Here is a 26,671-nt window from a genome sequence, read left to right on the forward strand (position 1 = left end):
CTAAAATTTGTTCAAAATCTGTATTTGTTTAAGTTAACTTTAAATTTATCTTTTAAAGATTGGGAATTTTGCAAAGACTCCAATAGCAGAAACCCTTGTAATAAAATAGCAAGTAAAAAAATTAATCCACAGAAATCAAAACAAAATTACTAAGTGGTTCTTTTAGTAGTTTTCACGGGCACTGTTCTCTCCCATAATGGAGAGTTTTCACAGGTTATCCGTACGCAACCCGAGAATACACTCAGAACGCAATAGCCAGGTATATTCCATTATTGTAGTCAATGTTTATTCCCAAGCCCGTTTTCTGAAATCTCAATTTAATATCTTAATGGAGAAGTGGGCTTCCGTGCTGACTTGGTTTGTTTGATCATTATCCTGTTTCCTTTGGGTGGTCTGATGGCTCTCCCTAAACGCAGCGCAAGCAAAAGAACAGAAAGAGAGCGCCCTCTCTCCACGAGACAAGCAAGGGGTCTGAAAGCATTTAACGTCCTCCTTGCTTTATGCTTCTGATTGGGTTCAATCACACCGATAAGAGCAGGAGGAAAAATGGTGCATCACACTAACAGGCATGCCCAAAAAAATCAAAAATGCCCAACTCACCTCTAGCGAACCACTCATCTTTCGGCGCAGAGAAGGACAGGGGAGAAGGAAGGCAAGAGAGAAGAGATGCCAGCAGGACCACAGCCATTTGGGGGGGGGGAATATAAAGCAGAGAGAAGGGGACATAGGCCACAAATTAATTGAAGAACCATCCATCACCTGAGCTGAATTACCAAACAAAAATGCTACTGACCCAGTCCTTAGGGATAAAGGGGATAAAGAGCAGGACAGCCAGAAAGTGACCCCAAGAGGCTTCTATGGAAAGCAATAGCTTGTCTTATGAAGCCAAGGATTAGAAGCACTTATAAGCCAACATCCTCTCCCTTCTAATTCTACCCTCCCTGTTCTCCAGCTACTTAGCAGAGGAGCAGATACTCGGAAGTTACATACCTTTGCCTTTTTTGGCACCAAAGCAACTGGCTGCATGGGGGCCAGTGTTGTTGGCAGCATTGATGGGGGCTTCCTGATAGCGCTCAGCGTGTGGGATTTCACGATGCACCTGATAGGACAGGTTCCTCAGTAGGCAGACACAGTTCTCCACAAGCTGGGGAAGACAGTTCCTCAGGTGAGAGAGGAAAAGCCACAGGAGCTCAAACGTTTCATAGCATACCCAGACCTTTTCAGGCTTCATTATTTAATATTGATTTTACCCTATTTTATTTATTTTTTTAAAAAAAACCTGTTAACTAGGTAGAGTGCCCTCTGGGCAGAAAGCTGAAATTAAAAATTCTTACGAAGAGATACAAAACTGGGTTACTGAAGGTTGTGGGAGTGTTTATCCGTTCCCTGCTTAAAAGACCGCTGTCAGAGGTACGGATCTAGGGACTGAGTCAGAAGAAACGCATACACCGAAAGGGAGAGGTGGCAACTCTTGTCAGAAGGAAGAATGTCCTAACGAGAAGAACCAGTCTCATTTGGTCCTTCTGTGCTATTTTTCACTCGGATTTAAGATGAAGGGTGGCATAGTCAGATTTACTAGAATAGGAATTCTTTCAAGAATTTTAGACTGTGTTATTGTTCCTTTAATATTTTTAATGCCACCCTTCGAAAGAGTTTTTTCTCAGGCAGGTTACAACAACCTCCATAATTCCTAATGACAAGCCATGTGATTGGGGGTAGACAGTTATTGTTCTTTGACTTTAGAACAGTGCCCACCCCCACCTCCCAACCTTTTGGGCACCAGGGACTGGTTCCGTCTAGAGCAGGGGTGTCAAACTGCCAGCCTGTGGGCCAGACGCGTCACGTGGAAGCCGCACCCACCCCACTGCCAGCAATGGCAAAACCATCCCGATACATTGCACGACGTCACGTGACGTCGCGAGTTTGACATGTCTGGTCTAGAGAGATTTTTCCACGGAGCGCAAGGGGTGTGGCTTTGCATGCTGACTGCATCCCGCAGATGGGGCTTCGCTCGTTTGTGCGGCCCGGTTGCTGGCAGGCCACAGACCGGTGCTGGTCCACGGACAGGGTGTTGGGGACCCCTGCTTTAGAACACTAATGTTCGAACTGTAACCAACTGGATTGCCTGCTGTATAGTGACTCACTGCCACAAAGGGAGGATGGTCTTATTAAGCTTCTCATCCCTGAGGAGTCCTAGGAAGTGGCAGGAGGAAGAGGTATTATGCCCTGCTTTGCACATAATGTATCTGGGGTAGAAAATGGGAAGAAAATATTTGCACGCTGAGGGGAGATTATGCTCTAACTTTTGTTTTTAAATCACCCATCCGGAGGTGAAAATTTAAATATTCTTCTTCAATCCCCGTAAGATGAAACTTTCAGATCTCTAACTATATAGGATTTCTTTCTTTGCTCAGAAAAGGTTAGCCCAAACAGAACTCACAGAAGATGAGGTGGAGGAAAAGGCCAACTGCATATATTCCACTGAACTCTACAAATGAGCGGTAGAGGGAGGTTTGTCTGCTTTCCCCCCCTCCTCCTTACCTTGCTGTCTAAATCTTTCTGGCCAATTTCTGCTTGGACAATGTATAAAAGTGCATCCACTAGCCCATCACACTCCCGCAGCTTTCGACGGGCTTCACTCCTCTCCGAACTGACGTTCCTATAAAACAAGAAAACCTTTTAGAAGGATGGAGACACCAGCAGGTTATTTATGGCTTTTAAAATCTGTCAGCTTTAAGCCAATTTAACCCAAATTCTACTCTCACGCTTCTGGCTAGGTTCACACAACGGCTTTACAGCATTATTTGTCCCACCCTGCTGTGCTTGATTTCACAAAGCATGCCAAGCATTAAACACTGCATTACAAATTACCAGGTTCACAGTAGGTGGTAAGCCAGACAAATCACACTGAAGCTTAGCACAATCTGTGAAATCTACTCCATGTGGGAGTTTGGGTGGAGAATTTCCAAGGCCCTAGTAGTCTGAACTTCTAAATTCAGCCAACAGGAGGATTCTTCAGTCTCCTGCAATCTGTCACATACCTTCTACTAGACCTTGAGATTTCAGCCAGTGCTGCCACCCTCCTCGTGACTGCACCAAGTTCAGAGGCGTGCCATCCATTTGAATGTTGATTTTGCCAATTTTATTTACATTTATTTATTTATAAAATTTACTGGCTGCCCATCTTACCAAAGGGTAAATTCTACGTTTTTGATAAAAAGTTCTACTGAAACTATTAGCAGCTCCGTTTTGCTCATTCTGAAAAGCCCCTCTTAGTCCCAATTTTGATTTATTGTCCAAAGCTATAAAGCCAACTCAAGGTTACTGCATATCAGGTAAAGTCAGGAAGCACCAAGTCACCGAAGATCCTCTTTCGTGACCAGTACTGTCTATCTTTTCTCACCAAATTATTCTAAGAAACAACACGGGCCACCCAATGGCCTTTCCCCGAGAGGCAAATCCTCAAGCTTCGGCATCATCGGTCGATTTTTTGGTTGGGGCAGTTTGGGATGCTGCTCTTCAGAGAATCATCAAGAGTCCTTGTAATAACAGCAACACAGATCCAGCTCACCTAAGGCAGCCAATGGTGTTGGTGAGCACCGATTCCCACTCTATGTGGCGGGGTTTGGAGTCTTCGCTGGGCTCTCTTTCCCATCCAGAGTGTGGGATGATAACCTCGTCCGTGAGGGCATGTAAGGCATTGTCCACAATGGCCATTTTTATTGAGTCGTGAGAGGACAGGTTCCAGAGTGTCCCTGCGGTGGAGAATACGTTACTCAAATAAACATCTGTGTGCCTTTAAGAAAGGCCCTTACATCGCTAGCCACTCTCTGTGGGCAATGCCAGCAATGCTTACCTGTAATGACTTCAGTGAGGTCCATGTCGCGTGCCTTTCGAAGCAGCCGCACCAAAGCAGGAACACCGTCGCAATTCTTGATGGCGACCTTGTTGTCCTGGTCTCTGCCATAGGAGATGTTCTTGAGGGCCCCACACGCCCCATAGTGCACCTCTTTCTTGGGATGATCCAGTAATCCAACAAGTACAGGAATGCCCTTTAGCTTGCGCACGTCTGTTTTCACCTTGTCGTTTCGGAAGCACAAGTGCTGCAGGTAGGCTGCAGCGTTGGACTTGACTGCGTCCAAGCGGAAGCCCAGCATAGCTATCACCTCGGGGAGCTCAGGCTGGCGCCAATTGGCTGGAGGTGGGCCTCCTTTTCGCAAGCTGTCCAGACTGGCTAGGCTGCCTCTATCGTGTTGTGCCATTGGGGACCAGTAATACTGGTCTCTAGCCATGTCATCCACAAGCATGTCTTCGTAACTCCTGCAAACAGGAAAGAAAGAAAGCGACCGGATAAGCCATCTCTTATCAAACCACGCTACAATGCTGCAGAGAAGAGCTGTACTAACTCTCTTAATGGGGAGACTTTTGCAATCAGAATTAGAAAAGGCACACACACACACTCCCTGGGAAGCCTCAGGCGCCATCATCTGATCAACTAGAGATGAACAGTATTTGCATCCAAAGATGCTTTGGATCTGATGTGGGCACGTACGTATAACTGTCGGTATCTCCTTAAAGCACCCGTGCCTCTTCCAGAATGGTCACATGGCCTCGGGAAAATACCAATCAGCATTTAAGAGGTGATGACAGGGCACTGTGGACTCAAATTCCTATTTTCCAAAGCCTGCAACTATGTGACCCAATATGCTGCGTAGCATGGGAGGATGCAATGCTAATGCTGTGCAAGTATGAGCCTAGAAAAAAGGTATGGTTCCTTTAGGGCAGGGGTCCCCAACCCCAACCCCAGGTCCATGGACCGGTACTGGTCCCGGCATGCCAGCAACCGACCCGCACAAACAAGCGAAGCCCCATCGGTGGGATGCAGGCAGCACACAAAACCACGCACCGACCGGTCCGCAGAAGAAAAACCTCTCTCCACGGCACCAGTCCCTGGTGCCCAAAAGGTTGGGGACCTCTGCTTTAGGGGGCTACTGTCAGATACAATAAGGATGATATCCACCCACTACAACACTGCACTTTGGGATCTGAATAGTGCAGACCTCCCCTAATACTGCTACCTCATCCACTCTTAACATCGAGAGCATTTGTAAAAGATTATGCCCTGACGGCTACTTTTCCAGCAGCGTCTCTCAGGCTTGGGTAATCTGGCAGCACAGAAATCCAGCGTGACCTTCCCTCTCAGTCCTGGCAGAATACAGGAGAGCAGGCAGGCGCCCTTCAAGCTGCCTCATTGCCCAAAAAGAGCCAGTGAGAGAGCAGGCCTAGAAGTTGGCTTGACTGCATAGGTAGCCAAGCTGGGCCTAGGGGTAAAAAAAAATAAAAATTAAAGATTAACCAAGTGTTGTCAACAGTTTTTCTTCTGACGAAATGCCATTCTAATTTGACCACTAGAGGGCAAGTTGATGTCATCTATGCCTAACCACAGAACTTTCTACAATCCTCCAGCCTATTTTCACCATTGCCCCAATTACACTAAAGCTATTCACCAAGCCTTCTTGTCAGCCAGGCCCTCTGCACTGCAAATGCTTCTGTGTTGTGCAATCAAGTCAGGTAGGCGAAGTTAGATGACATTTCAAGGACACCGGATTTTTACGTGACACGATCGAAAGGGTAAATAATTACATACCAGAACATTTTAAAAGGCACACCAGCAGACTTTACTCAATTGCTTTAAAAATGACTCTATGTTGACCAATAAGACTTAAGATATCACACCTAGTAGACTGCATGTCTCGTATTTAATATTGGGGAATAAGGCAGGGCAATGACAGCACTCAAGAGAACAGCCGTGCCTTCAGGATAACAAGACTCAGTGTGTACTTATACCATTTTCTTCTTTATCGAAACAAATTTAGCCCCTACACTGCAATTTATTAGAAGGCCTCTGCGGGGTGTAGTATTTAAGGCTTCATTCACCCTGCTTTAGAGAATCACTGCCAAGAAGAAGAAAAATGAACCCCAGGAAATGCCACCGAAATAATAAAGAAATGAGGGTGAAGAGAGAAGGGAAAAAATTGCAAAAGGATGTCATTTTTAAAGAGCTTCAGGGAAAGAGAAAGTTCCTCTCATTGTAGCGATGGAACCCATCAGGAGATATCTCAGCTCCTTTATAGGGAATCCCCTAAGTAATTTTCTGCTCCTTGGTGGAGCAGTGGGCTAATGCCTCCTTAAGTAACACCAGCTGCCTGCAATTAGTGCAGGTTCGCATCCCACCAGGCTCAAGGTTGACTCAGCCTTCCATCCTTCCGAGGTAGGTAAAATGAGGACCCAGATTGTTGGGGGCAATAAGCTGACTTTGTAATAATGCCGCTTGTGGGGGGAAAGCCCTAATAAGCAGGCTTATACATAGAATGAAGGCTACTGCTAAGTTTGTAAGCCGCCCTGAGTCTTCGGAGAAGGGCGGGATATAAATGGAATTAAAATAAATAAATAAATAAAAAATAAATATCCGAGGCAACCTTCTCATACAGGCTACCATTTAAGCCAGGGGTGTCAAACTCAATTTCATTGAGGGCCGCATCAGCATTGTGGTTGCCCTCGGAGGGGCGGGTGGGTGGGCGTGGCCTGGGTGGGCGTGGCCTACTGGGTGGGTGTGGCTAAAGTGCGTATGGCCTACTGGGTGGGCATGGCCAGCTCTACATCATTTGCATCAAGGGTGCCTATGGGGGCCTGGGCAGGAGTGGGACAGATCTGAGGGTCTCTGGCAGAAGGAGGGTCTCTGGGCCAGGGCCAAGGCAGTGGGGGCCGTTCCCTCACTGTTTCCAGGATGGCTTTGTGGCCCACATGAAACAAACTTCGTGGGCCGGATCTTGTGTTTGACATGTCTGATTTAAGCCAAGATTCCACCTGGAGCACAATTCAGCAAGTTATGAAAAACTTTTAAATAGAGTTATTATTGTTGACCAATAAGCCTCATTAGAAAAAGCAACTGGATGGGGCTTTTTTCCAATGCCATTTTAACTTTTGAACAGTCACTCAACGGTTGCAAGTTAAGGGCTAGTGTAGACCCACAATTTTAAATACTCTTTTGAGGTTTTTAATTTCCTCAAGTACTGTTGGAAACAGAGCCCTTGCACTGCAGAGATGTTTTAAGATCTTGGCCTTTGGGGAAAGAATTACGCTTTTCAACTCAATTATGTTCTCTCCTTTCTGACTGTAAGGATGAAAGAGTCAGTCCACCTCCCCTCTTGCTCAGAAGCTGATCAGTGTACGGCTACAGCACTTAAGTCCCCGGTGTCTTATCTTCATCTCATTGCTCTACACATTCTTTTAAAATTAGCTAGGAGCTGCTACTAGGAAGGTGTGTATGAAGAAAGCCAAGCTGAGATACAAGAACAAAAGACTGCCAACTTGATTCTGACTTTTAACAGGGCGGATCTTTATCTGCCCTGAACAGAAGAGTTATCTAACGTTTTTAGCCAAGTGACAAAAGGCCGTATCAGGTCTGTGTCATTTCATGTTTTGGGTTCAGCAGCAGAGTCCAGCAATTCTTCAGATTAGCACCTGTCGTTCCCGCCATTTAGGCCCACGCAGAGGCAGCACCAAGGAAATTTAGCCAAAGCTGCCTTCGCTCGCCATCTGCCTCGAGTTAAGAATTCATAAAAGTCGGGCTGGGAGGTGGAGTGTCTTTGTTGATGTTGTTGGGTTGTTTTTTTTACAGGTTGCTCTTTGACATTCTTTGAGCTCAGGAGGAGAGGCCGTGTGTTATGTGTGTTATATGCCAGTTGTCTCGAAGAGAAGTGGGAAGTCCCTGATCAAACAAAGCAACCTATTTAGCCAGTAGCAGCTGCAATGCAAAATTGAACAAAATACCTGCCAATATAATGAAACCCTGTGGTCTCGAAATCCCTCCCTCCCTCCCTCCCAACCGCCTCGGGTTGCGGGTGATTCATACCTTCAAGTTAAGTTTTCCCATTACATGCCATAAAACACTCTTGCTCTCCTTTCAGCGTTAACCACTTTACTAAAATAACAGTGACGAGAACAGGACCTTTTTTCCCCTTTTCTGTTTTGAAGTGGATATGTTTCATTAGACATGTTAGTTCATTAATATTATAATACTTTTCATAAACTTTCATTAGCACTAGGATGAGCTCTTACGGAAGTGGCATTTCGCTATTTTGATTTCTTAAAAGAATAACCAAAATAACTTTTTAATACTACTACTTTTAATGCTACCGAATGTCGTTAAAAAAAATAATGAAATGAAATGAAATGAAATGAAATGTGTGATAGGCCACAATATATAGCTGCCTGTACCAAAGCTATACCTCTTAAAAACACAGAGGTATTGTGATACCAAAGCCATCTACCCCAATGGCTTGTTACACTGCACATATATTTTCAGAAAAGTTGAACTTCCTTTGGTAAGGCATCCCGTGGTATTTAGGGAAAATATAAGAGGATTCCGGATGGGTGATGTCATGTGAACTTTTTTTTTTTTGTAAAACCTGAGTAAGCCAAGGCAATTCAACAATAAATTGTATGGAATCAGTTTGCCTCTTGATCCTTGGTTGAAAAATGTCCAAGATAAAGTACTTTGTCATAAGATAAGCTAAAGAAAATAAATAACTTTGTTCTACCCTGCTAATTTTTCTTGACAGCCACAAGGAACTGCCTCATGCCAAGTCAAACCATTGGCCTCCCTAGTTCAGTGTAGCTGACCCTGGTTTGTGAATGCTGTGTGAGAGGTTCCAATGTATTGCTTCTGAATAGTAATTTCCAAGCATGTTCCTGGAATGTTCTCACATCTGTGACTATAAAGGATTTTCCAGAAAGTATTACTTGCTTTAAGAAGAGTTGTGTGCCCATACGTTTATGTGGGGCCAATAGCAGACTCTAAGAGCTGTCATTCACAGCCGGACTAAAGAGAGAACATTCTCCCCAGACAAGTCAGCATGAAATGTGGTCCCTGAAGGAAGGGAATTCAAAGACCTCTGAACCATACTGCAAGTTTCCCAGGTGCCTTGAGAGACAGACAATGACGGTTAACTATTATTTTCCATCTTTCAAACTTGTCCATACAAGATACCCACATAGTTCTGGGTTATTTTTGAAGCCCTGCACCCACACACAAATACACGGTTCTTTGCTTGTCCTAATCTCTTGATCACAGAGTGTAAGCATGTAGTATTCTGCTCCTTGCAACAAATGCGAGCTCTGTGTGTGTGTGTGTGTGTGTGTGTGTGTGTGTGCGCGCGCGCGCTTTTAAGCCTAGTATAAAACAAACCACTTGGACCTGGCAGCTGTTCATGGAAATTGTTTCTACGCAATCTTGCCCTCTTGGAGATGTGAACAATGTGGGGAGCAAGAGGAAATTAAACCTCTCCCTTGACTTATTGTCCAAGCACATTATCTCTCAATGTTTTGTGTATTCTTAAGAATTCGGGCAGAATTCTAGAAAGTGGCTCTCCAGCGTTCATAAAAAATTAAAACTAGAGGACACTGTGCATAAGAGAAATTCTTGGAGAGCTCTCTTGTGTGAACTACCAAATCACAATCCTTTTCCAGGGTTCTTGCTCAGAACAAATGAGCTAAGATAATATCAGACGAGTTACGTTCCATAAAGTCAGAAGGAAAAAAAGAAATGCATACAAGCACGCACACAGACGTACAAAAACTCCAGTCTGGATAACAAGGGAGAAGCCAGAGACAAACAGCCAGCTACAAGAAATACTCAGATTCCAAAGATCTCTGCGATCTTTATCAGTCTGTACACAGTATGGTGGTTTCACAACTGGTGGCCAGAGGTCAAAATCCACATATGTAGATTCTATTGGAGCAATTTTTATACTAATGTCACAGGTAACAAAGGACATTTTGTTATTATAACAAAGACTTGCAAGTTGTTTAATCATTGACTCTGGTCAAACCAAAGGGACGGTATAATTAGTATCAGTTCAATAGAGGGTTCATTCCTGCCCAGAGTTTTGAGGCATTTTTAATCAGTTGAATTATATCCCACCTTTTCCAGCAAATGAGTACTCAAGGCAGAGATTCATAAAATGCAACGAGCAATGTTAAGAATACAAGGCAGATGGCAAAAGAAATCCACCAGCGTAGGTTTAAAAAAACAGCAAGTTCAAGCGCCTATAATGAAATGAGATAGCACTGTACCCCAGTCCGAGCAAATGTGTTTTTCCTTGTTTATAAAAAGGTCATCGGAAAAGAAGCCAAAGGGGCATCTTCTTCCATTAAGGAGTTCCATACTTTGGAAGCGCTATCAAAAATGTCAGGGGAAAGAAAAAAAAGGAAAGGAGCAATAAAATCTAACCTAATTTGCATAGGAGAGCAGTCTTTTAGACATTAGCTGCCAGGTCACATGGAACTTTACAGGTCATAACCAGCTATAGAAATTATTATAGGATGGAATCACATGCTTCCCATAATGTTCAGCGGTTTGATTAGAGAATTCGCAGCCAACAGAAGATCTGAACACTCTTCGGTGACAGACTCAAGCAGCTTACAGTTGATCAAACGAGATGCCGTTGAAGACTTGGGGTTTATAATACTCACGCAACGTCTCCAGGAAAAGATGCAGACTGCACTAGCTGAAAGCACTTCTCCTGACCACACAATTAAACAATAACAAATATTCACAGCAAAGCCTGAACTAGAATATACTTAAAATTGCAACTTAGGTTTTAAAGGGAATGCAATGCCACCCAAGACAGACTAAGCCCTGGTCCTTTTTCTACTAAATACAAGCAATATATATTAGACAAAGATTTAATTTGCCAGTTGTTATTTTATCCTACTTCTTTTTTTTAATTTGGTCAACTTAAGGCAGCAAACATATCTCCAGTCTTCTATTTTCCTTAAAAAAAACACAATACGGTCTCATCCAGCCTATTACTACCTACAACTTTTCTAAATTTAGATGAAAAGGGAGAGAGGCATTCAATAGTCAATCAAAATCGTCCCGTGAACTCCAAGCCACCTCTCACAGTAATTGCCTGTCACACTCTGCTCCGGTAGCTATGATGTTTAATAATATCCACCTCCACAGCACCATCTCAAAGAATCTCCTTGCCAAATCCATTCCAGCAAGCATGCAGTATTTAACGCAATAGAGAAGTCCAACAGAGCTACTGATGATTCAGTTGGATACGAGGTGTGTGTCAATATATACATTCCTATAGGTCAGGGGCAGGCAACCTTGGCTCTTTTATGACTCGTGGATTTCAACTCCCAGAATTCCTGAGCCAGCATGGCTGGCTCAGGAATTCTGGGAGTTGAAGTCCACGAGTCATAAAAGAGCCAAGGTTGCCTACCCCTGCTATAGATCATGCTCATGCCATGGCACAAGGCAAAGGAGATGACAATTCAAATGAAGTGAAGCAACTGCTAGGATTATGTTGTCATCATCCTATAAAACAGGGGTCCCCAACCTGTCCCCCGGTCCATGGAGTGGTACCAGGCCGCGGCATGTCAGCAACAGGGCCACACAAACAAGCAAAGGCCCATCCGTGGGATGCAGGCAGCACACAAAACCACGCACTCTCCGGTCCGCGGAAAAACCTCTCTCCACGTAACCGGTCCCTGGTGCCCAAATGTTTGGGGACCTCTGCTATAAAACAAGGAGTTTGCTTCTAATACGTCTAAAATGAAGCCTACCCTTTGTTAGGCATGGATCTTATACCAATTATGTCCATTCAAGTGTTAGGGAGAGCATGAAAGATCATCACACCACTGTAAGTATTTTCAAGGTATCAAAGTCACCATTAATCACAAAAGAAATAATTACGGATGAGTGTTCGCAGCATGCGGCTGAGGTTGGACTAATTACTTACAAGGTTACCTTCACAACATGATTTTTGGGCTTTAAAACACATGGGAATGACAGCTCCCTCCCCCAAGAAGTTGTCAACCACTGGAAATTGCTCATCTTTATTGTGTCAGTATAAAGAAAAATGTATGATGATAACAGCAATAATCTTTCTCCTGGACTTCATCAGAAACCAGCTGCTGCAATGTCTCTAGTAGCTGGTTATTTTGGGATCTTATCTACTCAATTGAAGTCAGAGAGATTCCAGATTCCTCGCAGAGGTCTTTGCTGAGTGTGGCGGGTGCTGCTCTCCTTGCCAAGATAGTGATTGGGAAATTCAGGACAGCCTTCGCTACTGTAATTGCTTCACAGTTGCGTTATCTTCTTTGGCAACAGCTTTAATGACTGATGCCAACCTTCAGTTAAAGAAAGGAGGAGCATGAAGTTTCTCTACAGAAAATCAGGGCTAAATGTGATGTGATTTGGTGTGTGTGTGTGTGTGTGTGTGTGTGCAGGGCTTTTTTTCTCATAGAACGCTCAGAACGGAGTTCCGGCACCTTTTTTGGATGGAACTTTGTAGGGTAGGCAAGGCGGGTTGTATGACGTGTGTGAGTTCCGGCACCTTTTTCTTTTACAAAAAAAGCACTGTATGTATATGTATGTATGTATGCATGTGTGTGTGTGTGTGTGTGTGTGTGTGTGTGTGTGTGTGTGTGTATACATACACACACACACATATACATATACACACACACACATACAAACATATATATATATATATATATATATATATATATAATTCTTTGTTAGCAATCTAAAATTTACACAAATATGAGCTGTCACTGTTGTGACTACTGCCTGTCAATGGCCTTCGGTTAGGCCGAAACAGGAAATAAAGATTTGTCCCATGTTTGGGGCCTAGCAAGGTAATCTAAATAGTTAACAAGCATTTAACATACACACACACACACACACACACACACACACACACACGATTAGGATCAACCACATGAGCGTATAAAGAAAGAACAGCTGAGAAAAACTCCAAATTCAAACCAGGGTTATAACAATGAGAGGAAGGAAGAAGATAACTTTTTTCACCCTTCTCTGATTTCCCAATTTGTATCCATTCTCCAGAGCTGTCCATTGCCATTTTAATCGAGAGGACTACTGGACCACAAGGTTTCAGCCATTCTTCACTTCAAGCACCAAGAAAGGAAAATTGTCAGTAATTTTAAACTCTCAGAGACCTCTCTCTGTTTTGCTGCTTCTTCCTCCCCACCTCTGAAAAACGGAATTAAGATCTCTTTGCTATCTTGGGGGAAGTCCTTCTGCTTACTGGATCTCTGAACATCTGCTCCAAAGTTTTGCATTGGTGCTACCATTGCAGGCGGTGAACACTTCTTACATACATTGGACAATCTCATGTGATCCTAACCACCAATCTTCCCTCCCGCATCTGGTTTTGCTATAAAAAGATTCTAACACTGAGTTTAAGCAATAATTTGAAAGGGTTTGCAGGCTTTCAATCTCGAATGTGCTTTTCAGAGTCTGATTTTGTTATTGGCTCAAGAATCTTCCTCAACTCGACAGTCTCCAGATGCCTTAGGTTACCATAATCTAAGCCAGCATGCTCAGATTAGGGGGAAATTACTCCAACGCTACTGATTTTGAATATTACATCAGGCTATTATAGGAATGGAGCTAATGGATAAATGGCAAGCAGACAAGACAATTTCATCTACTTCAGAATTCAACTCAGGAAACCAAAGTGTATGCATACCTTAGGAGGTGAAATGCTTCCTTTCAAATGGCAGCGAGTCAAACAGAAGTTATTATAAGACAGTTTACATGCCTTACATTTATGTAATTTACTGTAGCTGATGACCATAACATGGAAGGAGTGGGCAGTCTAATTATGGATTAAGAACAGATTATGAAAATTCAGGACCATACTTGTGAAAGACAAACAGGCGGGCAAGGCAAGGGACATAAACTTGCACAGAGAAGGGAAGGCAGCTTTAATACACAGGAGAAATGGAAGCTGTACTCCATAATTACTATTGCATTGCCCCATTTCAGTAGAAACCACAACCACATCCTCTTTTTTGGAATGTTTAGGTGGAACAATTTATGCCTCTGCAGTGGATCAAGCTAGCAAGTCAAGATGGTATTTAATTCATTTTTTTAATGGAAATTCATATTCCCAGGATCCTACAGCAGCTATCAAGCCAGTTAAGGATCTAAGTTAAGCAATTTTAGCCCAGAGGGTAAACAGATTTCTCATGCTGAACAAGATATCAGGATCTTTCCATACCTTAGAAAAGAAAAAGAGGCAAAAAAAACCCACCCATGTGAACTAATCACATTTATCTTCATGTAGCAAGCCCACACTGGTATAAGCACTGACTAACCTATTGCCAAACAGTTGTAAGAATACCCTTCTCTTACTATAACCCACCTACAGCACAGAAGACTTTATCAAAAAGAATAGTAGTCATGTTATCCCTACCAGATGTACTGCAATATTCTTTATATAGCCATGTAATACTTCCTGCATACACTTGTAATTTTTACAGCTCCTCCACAAAGTAAACTAGTATTTACGCAGATGAGCGTCTTGGTTAAGTGCAGAGCTGAGGTCTAAAATAGAGGCCTTGAATCCAAGATTTAGCCACAATCCAGCAAAAGGGGGGGGGGAATTCAAGCCTTAGAAAAATCTTAAAGAGCATTTCAAGCATAACTCGACAATGTCATTCATCGTGGCCTGATAGTTTCAGCTTTATATGTCTGGATGCATCTGGTGGAATGTGTAAGCACATGAAGGACTGACTGTGTGTTACATTATTCATTTGATAAAAGATATTTTCTCTTCAGTGGCATTATGACCTCATTATCAGTGGTAAAGATGAAAATTTTAAAAATTCTATTTTTGTTGGAAAACAGAAATCTGGGGAAAAATATAAATACATGCCATATTAATTTTCCCCCCTGCTCTACGTTCATTTTGCTATTTTAAGAACAAACAATGCAATGTGTTTATGTTGATCAATACAACTCATGTTCGGTAAATTTGTTACATATATAAAAGTACAGCTTAATCAGAAGCTAAATTCAACTTTCTAGTTGAATTTACAATAAGATTTAATTCTTCTCAAAGCTGAAACTATAAACTGCAGAAGTTTAAGAAACTCTTAATTTTTGTCTGTTTGACAAGTTAAAAAAACAAAATTGAAGTCAAAAGAAGCTGTCAACATGATAATAAAACACAGCTATATAGTCTGAAAGGGACGCGGTGGCTCAGTGGGTTAGGACGCTGAGCTTGTCGATCAGAAGGTTGGCAGTTTGGCGGGTCGAATCCTGAGTGCCGCGTAACAGAGTGAGTGCCTGTTACTCGTCCCAGCTTCTGCCAACCTAGCAGTTCGAAAGCACGTAAAAATGCAAGTAGAAAAATAGGGACCACTACGGTGGGAAGGTAACAGCGTTCCGTGTGCCTTTGGCATCCAGTCATGCCGGCCACATGACCACGGAGACGTCCTCAGACAAACGCTGGCTCTTTGGCTTTGAAACGGAGATGAGCACCGCCCCCTAGAGTTGGAAACAACTAGCACATATGTGCGGGGGAACCTTTACCTTTACCTTTATATAGTCTGACCCTAGACTATGTCCCCACTTGCATCTAAGCACAGGAGAAACATGTCCTGACAATGTTTTCAGCCATAACCCCATGAGGCACCTAAAGTCATCCTCAGCTATTTTAATGTCAAAATGGTATTTTCCCCTTTAAGCTAACAGCAAACTGCAGCTGTTTTAACCTGGGTGAATTTCATACATTTTGTTACCAACGCCACGCTCTTGACCTCACTTCAGGCTACTTTGGGAATGCTCACCCTCAAGTCTGGCTCCTGGGCACTCTCCTCCAGGACCATATTTGTTTTGGGAAGCCGGAAGCCAGCACTTCAAACAAGTCTCTCCTACTTCACCCACCATCTGCCAGAACAGATGGGGGCTGTCTGATGGGCTACAAGAGGAAGTGGGTTTTGAAGAGATGGGATTATCCCATTGCGCCCACTACTTTCTGGAGGCTGTAGTTGGTTAAATCCACCCTCAAACAAGGCTATGATCAGCTGAGTGGCAGGCTTGTTTTAAATACAAGTTCTGAAGTGGTGAAATGGGACAGCTAGCTCTGCCATCCAACTGCGTGTGGGACAAGCCTGTCGAATAGAGATTGGGGGCTTCTTCTGGGCAGTGGCTTTATGTTCTTTCAAAAATGGCCTTTAAGGCCTAGTCAAAAGTAGATCCAATGATCCCCTCGACAAAAAGTCAGCAACACGGAGGCCATCGCAAGCAAGCCTCCTCCGATTGTGCTATTTTGTCCTCAGGTGTAGGAACTCCAGCCCTCAAGAGACTCTAGCGCAGCAGTTCTCAAAGTACAGTCTGGGGTGACCTCAGGGTCTGAGACCCTTTCAAAGGGTCTGCAAAATCAAATGTTTTAAAATGTGTCAGTTTCAAATCAATGCTCGTTAGGGTCCTCAATAATTTTTAAGAATGTAAAAGGTCCTGAAATCAAAACATTTGAGAGCCACTGTTCTGGAAGAAAATCTTCCCATTAAAAGTCAAATCGGGGAAAAAATGAAGGCAGGAATAGAAGGCAAATATGCCAGTATCTGGTCCTATAGCATTCCACGTTCTAAAAGAAAGCCGTTCATTGGGTTGAGGAGTGTTAACCATTTCCAGAGTTTTATTTTATTTTATTTTTTTCAGGAGGAAAAGGAGCTGAGAAAAAAACCAGGAAAAAAAATTCCCTATATGTTTAAAAATAGTCTTGTGCTTACTAAGACAGTAAAAGATTGAGTTGCACTGCTTAAAGTTGCAAGTAGGCATTTAGAAGGCAGGGATCTCTTACGGAGCAGCATTTGATACAGAAGTATTAGGAAGTAGATGAGACAGCGCCTTAAAATACAAACTTAAGAGCTGGAGGCTTGCATTCTTTTTGTTACTTGAACCTTTCCTATTACTGGAGTTCTCGCTTCCCCACCTGCAATTTCATGCAGCTTGCCTAGACTAGGATTTATCACATTAGTGGGAATGAGACTCGGTTACACAGATCTGTGCCACTGGAACAAATAACCATCTCAGCGTAGCTGTGATGTAATTCTTTCCTGGATGCAAACTTAGAAGAGAAGGAGCAAGAACGTTCCCCCGGAAGAATTTTTAATACAGAAATAGTCTCCGTTTAACAGCCATTTACCATGCTAAATTTATCCCAGAACTGTCCTGGTTGCTTTCGAAATGTCCCTGTTACTCGGTACTACAATCGCTCTTCAAGGGTAGTTAGATTCTTCCCTACAGCGTGGGAGAAACATCGAACATTTTAGCCAAGGATGGCTAAAATATGGTAAGCTTATCCTCTTACCTGAGTCTCTGGCGGGCATCAGAAGGTGTCCCGGTCCGCCTTGCTGTCCCATATTCTGGCACTGCACCGTAATCCAGGTCATCATACGCCATGCTGCGTTGGTCATCCTCCAGCCCATAAGGCTCGGCGTGGAAGCGGTTCAAGTCCACGTTGCTTCCCCCTACTCGCACCTGCGGTTGGGGACCATAGACATCCTGCCTGCTGGGAGCCCGGTAGCCATCCACGGAGGGTCGGTAGCGCTCATCAATCCGGGTCACCCGGGATAGGCTACCGTAGCTGTGTTCACTGCCATGGTAGCTATCTTCATATGGCCGCCCGTAACTATCTGAGTAGTGATAGTTTCGTGGAAGGGTAGCCGTGCCCGGCTGGCTCATGTAGGCACCAGGGCCGCCATTTGTGTTCTTTCTGAAATTCCTATCCATGGTCTGGATGTAGTTGTTGGTAACTGGAGAACCATCAACAGGTAACCCATCGGGGCCAACTTGCTGCACTGTACGTGTGGTCATGGTCTTCACAACTTTTTTCACCTACAGAATAGTAAGAATGAGCTCTCCGACATCGCCTCACAGTAGTTCTGAGGGCAGAGCTGGTATCGCTGCTCATGCGCTGCAGTGCATTTCGTCATTAATTCCACAGGACACCATGCTCTATTACCTCAAGTCACATCCTGTATATTCAGCTTTAAATATTATCTTGTCCTGTGGCATTTCCTAGAAAATGTTCTGATCCCTGAAACTCCTGGACTATAGAAACATTAAATCCAACACTCTTCACGCCACACTAACCCCTCCAGAACTGTTTCTGTGGTTGACAGAATCCCACTACACACCACACAATACAAGTGTACCCAAACTCATAACCAGTCAAAGGCTATTGGCAGGCTCATATGCTCTGTTCCTCAGGACAAGTCAAAAACAACTCCAGGATTTCAGATCTGCTAATAATGGTTTCCTCATACGGATTATCAACTTTATGTCAATATAACAGTTAACTCCAATCAGACTGAGAAAGCATAACTAAAGCAACTATCTTGCAGCTTTCTCTGTACTGAATAAACTTTCTATGTTATGTCTGCACTGATCTTTTGAAATAATAAACCGAATAAATCACCAGGTGAAAGCTACCTCAGATCACTAAAGGCAGCGGCCAGTGACAAAAAGAGAAAAGCATTGTTTGTGTGATATGCTTTTTATCTGCTATTCCCGCTTACTCGATACCACGCATCTGGCAACTATAAGCATCACCTCTTCCCTACAGAAACCCTCCCAGACATATTGCATAACACGCTCGCCACTTCTCCCTAGGCTCTCACCGTGGTCTCTGTACGACGGGTTGTCCCATCATCTGAGGTCTCTACTGAAATAACTGACATGGCACCTTCTGGGTCCTCCTCCATGCTGTATGTCTCTTCCACAATTTGTCCTGGATCCTGCATCCTGGGAATGGTGCTGTATATGAGGTGACTATGGTCCTAGGAACATGAGGGGAAAACCCATCAACCTATTTCTGTGCAAACAATACTCAAAGACAGGCATGTCAAACTCACAACGTCACATGACATCACGCAACATATCGGAACTTTTTCCCCATTGCCGGCAATGGGGTGGGTGCGGTTTCCTCGTGAGGTGTCCGAGCAAATTACTTTGAAAATCTGTTAGTCAAGTAGCAAACCACCAAACAAGAATGGAAGAACATGGATTTTCTCTTCATAAATTTAGTCACCAAGGTGTTCCTTCACATCTTTTATCCATATCAGAGTTCAAATTTTATTTAAAAAAATCTTTGGATCTTGCTAAGATTCCAACCAATTATCTAAGATCTTCTCCTAACCGTTTCAGAGCTTTCTGTAAGCTTGATCAGAAAGAAGCTTTTAGTTTCTTTTCCTACCTGTGGTCCGTTGAGCTTTAATTCTGAGAATTTCTGCCTCTCCAAGTCAGCATTGCCCAAGAAACGACCGTTCTGCAAAAAATAATAGTGATGAATTTATGACCAGAATCAGAAAGCAAGAAGGAATGGGAGGAGGGAGAGGAGGGAGGAAAAGAGGGGGGGGGCATGTGTGACAAATGAACACTTCAATCTATTGCACTGCATCCCACACAAGGCTACAATGCCAAATATTTAGAAACGAGGCTGCTGTGATTTTAAAGTGACAAGATAATATTAGCAATACACTGTAGGTAGTATCTTAGGTTTACATTTCTCCATAGGGATAAAGAAACAGGTGTGTATTATTCTATCCATCTATTAACATCTATAATATGTGCAAGTTAAACACTATGCATTCCAAAATTTATAAATACTAAGCCCATGCTGTCCCAGCCCTTATAGGCCCCCCAAAGCTCAAAACAGCAAATGAGAAATAGTTCAGAAAAGCAACCTAATGATAAAACCTCTTAAGAAAGTCAACCTGGTCTCCGTCATCTAGTTCAGGGCTTTTCAACCAGTGGTACGGGTACCACCTGTGGTACATTGGCACCTGGCAGGTGGTACGCGACCATCCTAGAAAAGTGGTAGCGGGGGAGGGGAATCAGCTGAACCGGTGGCAGCACTGCACAAGCCTGAGCGAGAGGTGGGTGGAGTTAGGCAACTGGTGGTACTCAGATGTTGCCATATCCTAAAAGAGGTACAATGGGTGAAAAGGTTGAAAAGCCCTGATCTAGTTCTGCTTACAGACATTGCCCTTCACTGCCCAAAATGAAAAGGAAAAATGCATTTAAAAATTTTACGGTAGAGAGTTCCTGTTTATCATCTTTACAATTACATCTTTCTGCATGCATCCAAAGTAATTTCTGTCCACTATTTGGATAGGAACTCTGCCTTTCTGCGTATGAAAGTTTAAGTGGTATGCAGTATTTATTCTAAGCACAAGTTTAACATCATCTGATATTGGCTAATTGCTCATCTGCACACTTTTAGGATAAAAGCGAAGAACCTGAATAGCCAGTAGAAGCCAAAACCAAGGGGAAAAGCAAGATGAGCTTGGTGCAAAAGCTTAATCAAATTCATTTGATGCCTCACTTATGGCTGCTGGCAGACACATTTCCTTAGTCCTATTTCATGCTTCTTATGTCAATAGTTTCAGGATCTGATAGTCACATTGGAGGACACTTTATTATCATTATCTTGTACAAATGTTGTCATCAAGAGCAAAGAGAGCTTTGTTTACTGTCTGGCATTCCTTAGTCAGTAAATCTGCTCGTTACCTTTTTTGTCCATTTCATCTGTTTAGGGATCTCTTTTCACAAAAACCATCACAGGAGCCTTTATTAGATGTGGGAAGAGCAACTAAGAAACTTAAGAGTATAAATATACAGTATATATACATAATATACAGGATGTTTCCAAAAGAGCAAAGGACTTTTGTAATCTAGTGGCTTATTACTAACATCTCCACTGCTATACTGTGCATCCACAAAACAAGCAGTGAAGCTGCATTCTCAGTTGACACTACAAGTGCACCTGTAATCAGTACAATGAATTTAAACATTAGCCAGACACAGTGAAATTGGATGAGACCGCTATTAATTAATTTCCACACTGGATAGCCTTTAACCAACACAGCTCTGTGAATACTGGCAAATACACTCATCAACACTTAGCTACGCAGACAGCAGAAACCTGAAGCTCTTGGACCAAGCTGCTCCACCAAGTATTTCCAACAGAAGCCAAACTACCACAGTAGCCCTCCAGTAGGAACCACACAATCAGAAGGAGACACAATATCCCGCTTGAGCACATCACTAGATGTTACCTGGTGCCGGCGGGTGAGGGTGCCGTTGGCCATTGTTTGGCTGGCATCCTGTGGGGAGACACGGACACGCTCCAGCTGTGCAGAGACATGGCGCCGTTCTTCCTCCAGCGCCCGTGTCAGCTTCTCAAACTGTGCCTCCTGCTCTTTGACGGAGGCAAGTATACTGGCAGTCGACTCCACTTCCGAGTCATCCATGGTTTTGAAGGCCCCACACAGGGGGAGAGTGGGTGCAAGGCAGGGAGATGCCACGGGGGATGTGAGAATTGACGACACACAGAAAAGGGGTAGGAGGGGAGAAGGATCCCCTCACTTCAAAGAACACGTTTGGGAGACAAGTAAGGAGAAAGAGAGAAAGACTGATCTTAGATCTGGGAAGAGAGATTAAAAATACTTGAAAGAGGCCAAGTTCCACCTAAGTCATCCTCCCCCCCCCCCAAATCAGCAGAGTGTGAAAAACTGTACACTAACAACCTCCCAAGACAGTAACTGCAACACTTCAACTGGCTCAAGAATACAAATCTGTGTGTGAAGGGAAACCCTATTTGCAGGGGTGCTCCTTTGATAACACAATGGGCACTTTAGGTGGTTGAAAGTCTATCCCTCCAGAGTTTTCTTCATTGCAAACTAGATACTGGATAGGATATAAGCATGCTAATGTCATCGTGACATTAATTTTTGTACAAGTTGATGCCTTAGTTTACATTTTAGGACTTCTTTCTATCAAGAGTGTCGTTTTAGAAAGACTATGGAAATTTCTACTTCTGCAGCATAGCACACTTATTTTAGTACATTTACCAAGAATTTGCTCTAGTTAAACGGCCCTTACTTGCTGCCTTCAGAGATTAATTTTTAGGACAGTTTAATGCACAGGAAGACCACTTTGAAAAGAAGCTATAGCCAAGATTTCCTTCTGTGAAGACCAGTCAACACAATCTTTAGTGGTTCTTGATAACTTTTATCTCATTACATTATTTATACTAAATAGGTCTTCAGAGAAAGTCATCTCAACTTTTAAAAACTGTTTTTGGGAATTGCAGTCAGTCTCAACCACACATACATATTTTACTATAGCAGCATTTTCATATCTGCCAGCCTGCCTAGGTTCAGGTCATTGTCCCTCGAACAGGAAATTGCATGTCACTTTAGGTTTATGCACTCCTGTCAAGAGGAGAGCAACTTCTACCATTTTAAAAACACACTCCTTGGGAATCAGTTAGCTGGCCTATCAGCTAATTATAACTGGCTATGGCAGTTATGTGGGACGCAGTGGCTCAGTGGGTTAGGATGCTGAGCTTGTCAATCAGAAGGTCGGCAGTTTGGCGGGTCGAATCCCGAGTGCCGCGTAACAGAGTGAGCGCCTGTTACTCGTCCCAGCTTCTGCCAACCTAGCAGTTCGAAAGCACGTAAAAAATGCAACTAGAAAAATAGGGACCACTCCGGTGGGAAGGTGACAGCGTTCCGTGTGCCTTTGGCGTCTAATCATGCCGGCCACATGACCATGGAGACGTCCTCGGACAAACGTTGGCTCTTCGGCTTTGAAATGGAGATGAGCACCGGCCCCTAGAGTCGGAAACGACTAGCATGCATGTGTGGGGAAACCTTTACCTATGGCAGTTATATTGAGCAACATGATAAGCTTGGGCCGGGAGGGGAGAGGCAACAGGTAGTGTTCTTAAGAAACTGCAGTGTTTTCTTTCAAACGTACATATATGGACAGATATAGTGAAACGCTGCAAGTCTTGTTATATGTTACCAAAAAATGTTTGCCACGTGTAATTGTTTAAATACTTTTTGCCACTATTCATGCAGTGGTCACAATATATAAACATTCCTAGAGTTCTCCAATTTAATCTTCCAAAATCATTCAGAGGCTGCATGTACACTTGTGTATGGAATTACATCTTTTTTATGCATTTTATTCCTTAAGTGGAAATTTTCTGTAAAAATATAATACATAGAATATCTTAGGGTTAAGGATTGGGAAATGCTCAGATGTATTTTAGAACATTTTTTTTCTCAAGCCAGTTCTCTTCAAGACCCCTTTTTTATCAATTCAAAATCACAAGTATTAAGTTATAAACGTTAATATGATTGTCAGCATTCAGGGCTAACAAGACAAGCAAGGAGAACAAGCCATTTTGCACCTTATCTACCCAAACCTAGGGTAGTTGCCAAAGTGCTTTAAGACAAAACATTGGCATATGTCCATCAGAAATATCTCCAGCCACAGCCTACTCATGAATTAATAAAGACATTTTTAATGGACCTCATATACAAAAAGGCTGGTGAATTTATAAATACGGAAGGAAGACAGGCTATATTTTTCTTCCATCCTGGAACCATTGTTCTCCCTACCTTAAGAGCTTCCCAGTCTTTAAAGAAAGCCAACTGGAAAGAAACCCCAACATTCATCCTGACACAAAATAATATTTAAGAGTGATTTTCCATACCATACACACCTGTGGAAGAAGGCCGGTCTGAATTGATTGGCTAAGGCACAGCTTGGTCTAAGTGCAGAAAATCATGGGAGAAGGAGCCCAGCCACCAACAGCAAGGAAGCAGGAGAAAAAAGGCTGCAGAGAGACAGCAGGAAGGGGATAAAAAATGGAAGTGTAAATTTTTAAAAAGGGGAAGGAAGCAAAGGGATCAAGGAAGGAAGGAGTTAAGATCAAATCAGTATTTATACATTTTTTTAAAAAAACGTAGATCCAACTATTTTCCCAAAAGGGATTTAAAACAACTTTCAGCAAATTAATTTTAAAAAATAATGGATTCATTAAGCAACAGTGGGGTAGTAGAAATTTTGCAGCCTGGACCATGGAATTTGAGGCGCACTTAATCCTTTCCCATTATGACTACAACTGTAGTGAGGGAAAAACTTCATTAAACAGAAAATCCACGCACACAGATTACACTCTTGGCAAGAAAAAAAGACCTTAAATGCACCTCGGTTCTGAACTTTGCCTTTATCACACCTGAACAGGTTTCAACAGACATGTCAAACACAAGGCCCAGGGGCCAGATGCGGCCCGCGAAGTGGTTTCATGAGGCCCGCGAAGCCATCCTGCAAACAGTGAGGGAACGGCCCCCACTGCCTTGGCCCTGGCCCAGAAACCCTCCTTCTGCCAGAGACCCTCAGATCTGTCCCACTCCTGCCCAGGCCCCCTTAGGCACCCTTGATGCGAACTATGTAGAGCTGGCCACGCCCACCCAGTAGGCCATACGCACTCTAGCCACGCCCACCCAGTAGGCCATGCCCACCCAGCCCCCTGAGGGCAACCGCAATGCTGATTCGGCCCTCAATGAAATTGAGTTTGACACCCCTGGGCAGGGATCTTCAAAATGCACGATTTGTGCAGTGATTTATAGGCAGTGATTTATAGGCAGTTTCCTCGTAAGATTGTAGGCTTTCTACTTTTTCATAAGGTAAAGATCAGATGCAACCACAACAAAACTAATGTTACAGTGAACAACATAAACCTCGCATTTGAGTGGCCTAAGAGCTAAATATAAACTCTTTATAAAACTAATGAGCTTGTCCTCAATAGTCCTGAGCATGCCAGCCCTAAGTTTAGAGTCAAAGAGAAAAAAAGGAATCACTTATTATTATGCCAATTTTTAAAGAGAGTTCACCACTTCTCCTTTTAATTCTTTTTTTAAAAAATCCTTAACCTTTAGTGCTTTTTAAAGAAATCCCTTTTTCTTTCCAGCAGTAGAAAAAAAAAGAAAACATCATCATTTCCAAGGAAGAGGAGAATGTGGGATCTAATGGATATACAGACTTTCAAGGTTTATTGATTAATTGCTTTATTCAATTTCTATAGCGGCCCAACTCAATCAAGTGACTCTGGGCAGCTTACAATTCTATAATTATAAAAACAAAACGATTAAAAAAAATGAAACAATAAACACCTCCTTTTTGATATATCCAATCCTGAAGAAGCTACAGATTACCTTCCAACAGCAATTCTAAAAACCTAGGCTCCTAAGCGGTTCTCCTGAGACAGGCAAGACTATATCCCTGACTTGTACAGAATTCGTTGTGTGTTGTTGTTTTTTAAAAAAGAGATCTTAATAAACCAATACTGTCTAATTATTATTTTTAATAAAAGCCTTTGCTTGCAACCTTCCCTCCAAAAGATTACCAGAATGAACATAGGAAATATGGAATTACTGTATCCGCTTGATGTTAACAACTCAGTGGGCTATTTTGATTTTGATTATTCTGGGGATGATGGAAGGTAGTATTGGCCATAAACTGTTTCCCTCTAGCACTTATATCCCCCTCAATCCTGCCTTGTCCAAGCACGCTCTGAGGATTTTTTTCCCATTTAATTCAAATTCCCCCTCCCTCAAAATCAAAGCAGGAACAACATGCTTGGGCTAGTCTAGCCTCCAAGACAGAAACTCCCTCAATCCATTTTTCCCACGGTGCTGGTGACATATCAGCCCCCAAACTGATACATATGGCCACAGGCATAACAGTTTGGAAAAAATAGTGTTTTGTTTTTTTTGAGGAACACACTCAAAAGATTATTTGAATGTAGCAGAACCTTGTGACTTTTTCTTGGAACAGACTTAATTCCTCGGAGGGTTTTCAATCAACCATCACAGTTGACTTTATTGATACAGAAAAGCAATATAAAATTAAAGAAAAAGCATCAGGAGAAAAACAGTCTACAGCGTTAAAGTCTATTGAAACTCGTGTCTATTTATTTATTTGTTCTTTGCAGGCTTGCCTGGGATTATAACAGAATGTTAAGCTTATGTCTCAGTATCAGGAGATACACGTTAGGGGCACTTTTAACTGAATTAAGGATGAAACAGACAACAACACACACACCACCACCAATTACTTAGCAGTAGCAACTACCTAAAGTGGCTTGCTCGAATACAGTCTTCCAGACTGTAATTTTGCTTCCATCTATGGCATATGCAAATGTTACACTTCACAAGCAAGTTTGATGAAGTAATTTTGAAAGATTGGATGTGTGTTGCAATTCTGGATTGTAACAACACACATTTCAGAATCATATTTTAGTCACACGTTAAAAAAAGAACTTCATTTAACTTCTTTCACTTCAGTTTAGACATATTGGCACCAGAAGGACTTTGACCTCAAAGACATTATTAGTTTGCTTAGGCAATCTTGCACTTTGCCATCTGATGACCTCCACCCTGTAATCTCCCGTCTGCCAAAAGCCAGTGCAGAACTTCACTAAGGGCGCACTTGAGCCTGGAATAGTCCATGTCTCCATACCCATACCCCAATTCATGCCCTTTCAAAATTATACAGTATATCTTCGTGGGCTTCATCATCCTCATCAGCTTCAGGTCCACTATCAGGATTAAAATTTGTAAGGCACACAGATGACATCAGAAGCAAACAATGTGGTGTCGCAATCACAAGAGTTGTAATTCTTCCACCAGCCCGGGCACGTATCAGTTTACAAGCCAAAGACTCACTACAGATTATAAGACGGAGCTATGAAATATATTCATGCAGGACTGGGGAACCTGGTATTCATTATCCCAAGCAACAGGCAGTCTCCCCATTCAGCATGAGAAGCTACAAGTAGTGTGGAGGGTGCACAAGAATGCTGAGGCCTTATGCTGCGCTTGGTCTCCAAGTAATACGCCCAGGGCTAACTTCAAGCAGTAAACAGGACCAATTTAGAGGTCACCTGACTCCCAACAACTATGAATGGCCTGTATT

General features: G+C 42.9%; 1 protein-coding gene across 14 annotated transcripts in view; it reads right to left on the reverse strand.

Moving 5' to 3' along the window:
- CTNND1 (catenin delta 1) overlaps positions 1 to 26,671 on the reverse strand; it is a 71,565-nt gene that overhangs the window by 22,573 nt on the left and 22,321 nt on the right. For 8 of the 14 annotated variants that reach the window (XM_081343750.1, XM_081343746.1, XM_081343745.1 and 5 more), the window contains 10 exons: positions 23,415 to 23,528; positions 20,956 to 21,264; positions 19,092 to 19,163; positions 18,517 to 18,675; positions 17,205 to 17,731; positions 3,857 to 4,320; positions 3,572 to 3,755; positions 2,542 to 2,659; positions 991 to 1,144; positions 601 to 618 (listed from right to left, as the gene is read on the reverse strand). In XM_081343750.1, coding sequence (XP_081199876.1) covers positions 601 to 618; positions 991 to 1,144; positions 2,542 to 2,659; positions 3,572 to 3,755; positions 3,857 to 4,320; positions 17,205 to 17,731; positions 18,517 to 18,675; positions 19,092 to 19,163; positions 20,956 to 21,150 — 1,891 coding nt within the window. In that variant the 5' untranslated portion in view covers positions 21,151 to 21,264; positions 23,415 to 23,528. Of the gene's footprint in view, positions 1 to 600; positions 619 to 990; positions 1,145 to 2,541; positions 2,660 to 3,571; positions 3,756 to 3,856; positions 4,321 to 17,204; positions 17,732 to 18,516; positions 18,676 to 19,091; positions 19,164 to 20,955; positions 21,265 to 22,771; positions 22,893 to 23,405; positions 23,529 to 26,671 lie in introns of all 14 variants that reach the window. The other 6 variants (XM_081343752.1, XM_081343755.1, XM_081343742.1 and 3 more) reach the window with 5 other exon arrangements.

This window comes from Vipera berus, assembly GCF_964194415.1.
Source record: "Vipera berus genome assembly, chromosome: 1".
Classification (NCBI taxonomy): Eukaryota; Metazoa; Chordata; class Lepidosauria; order Squamata; family Viperidae; genus Vipera; species Vipera berus.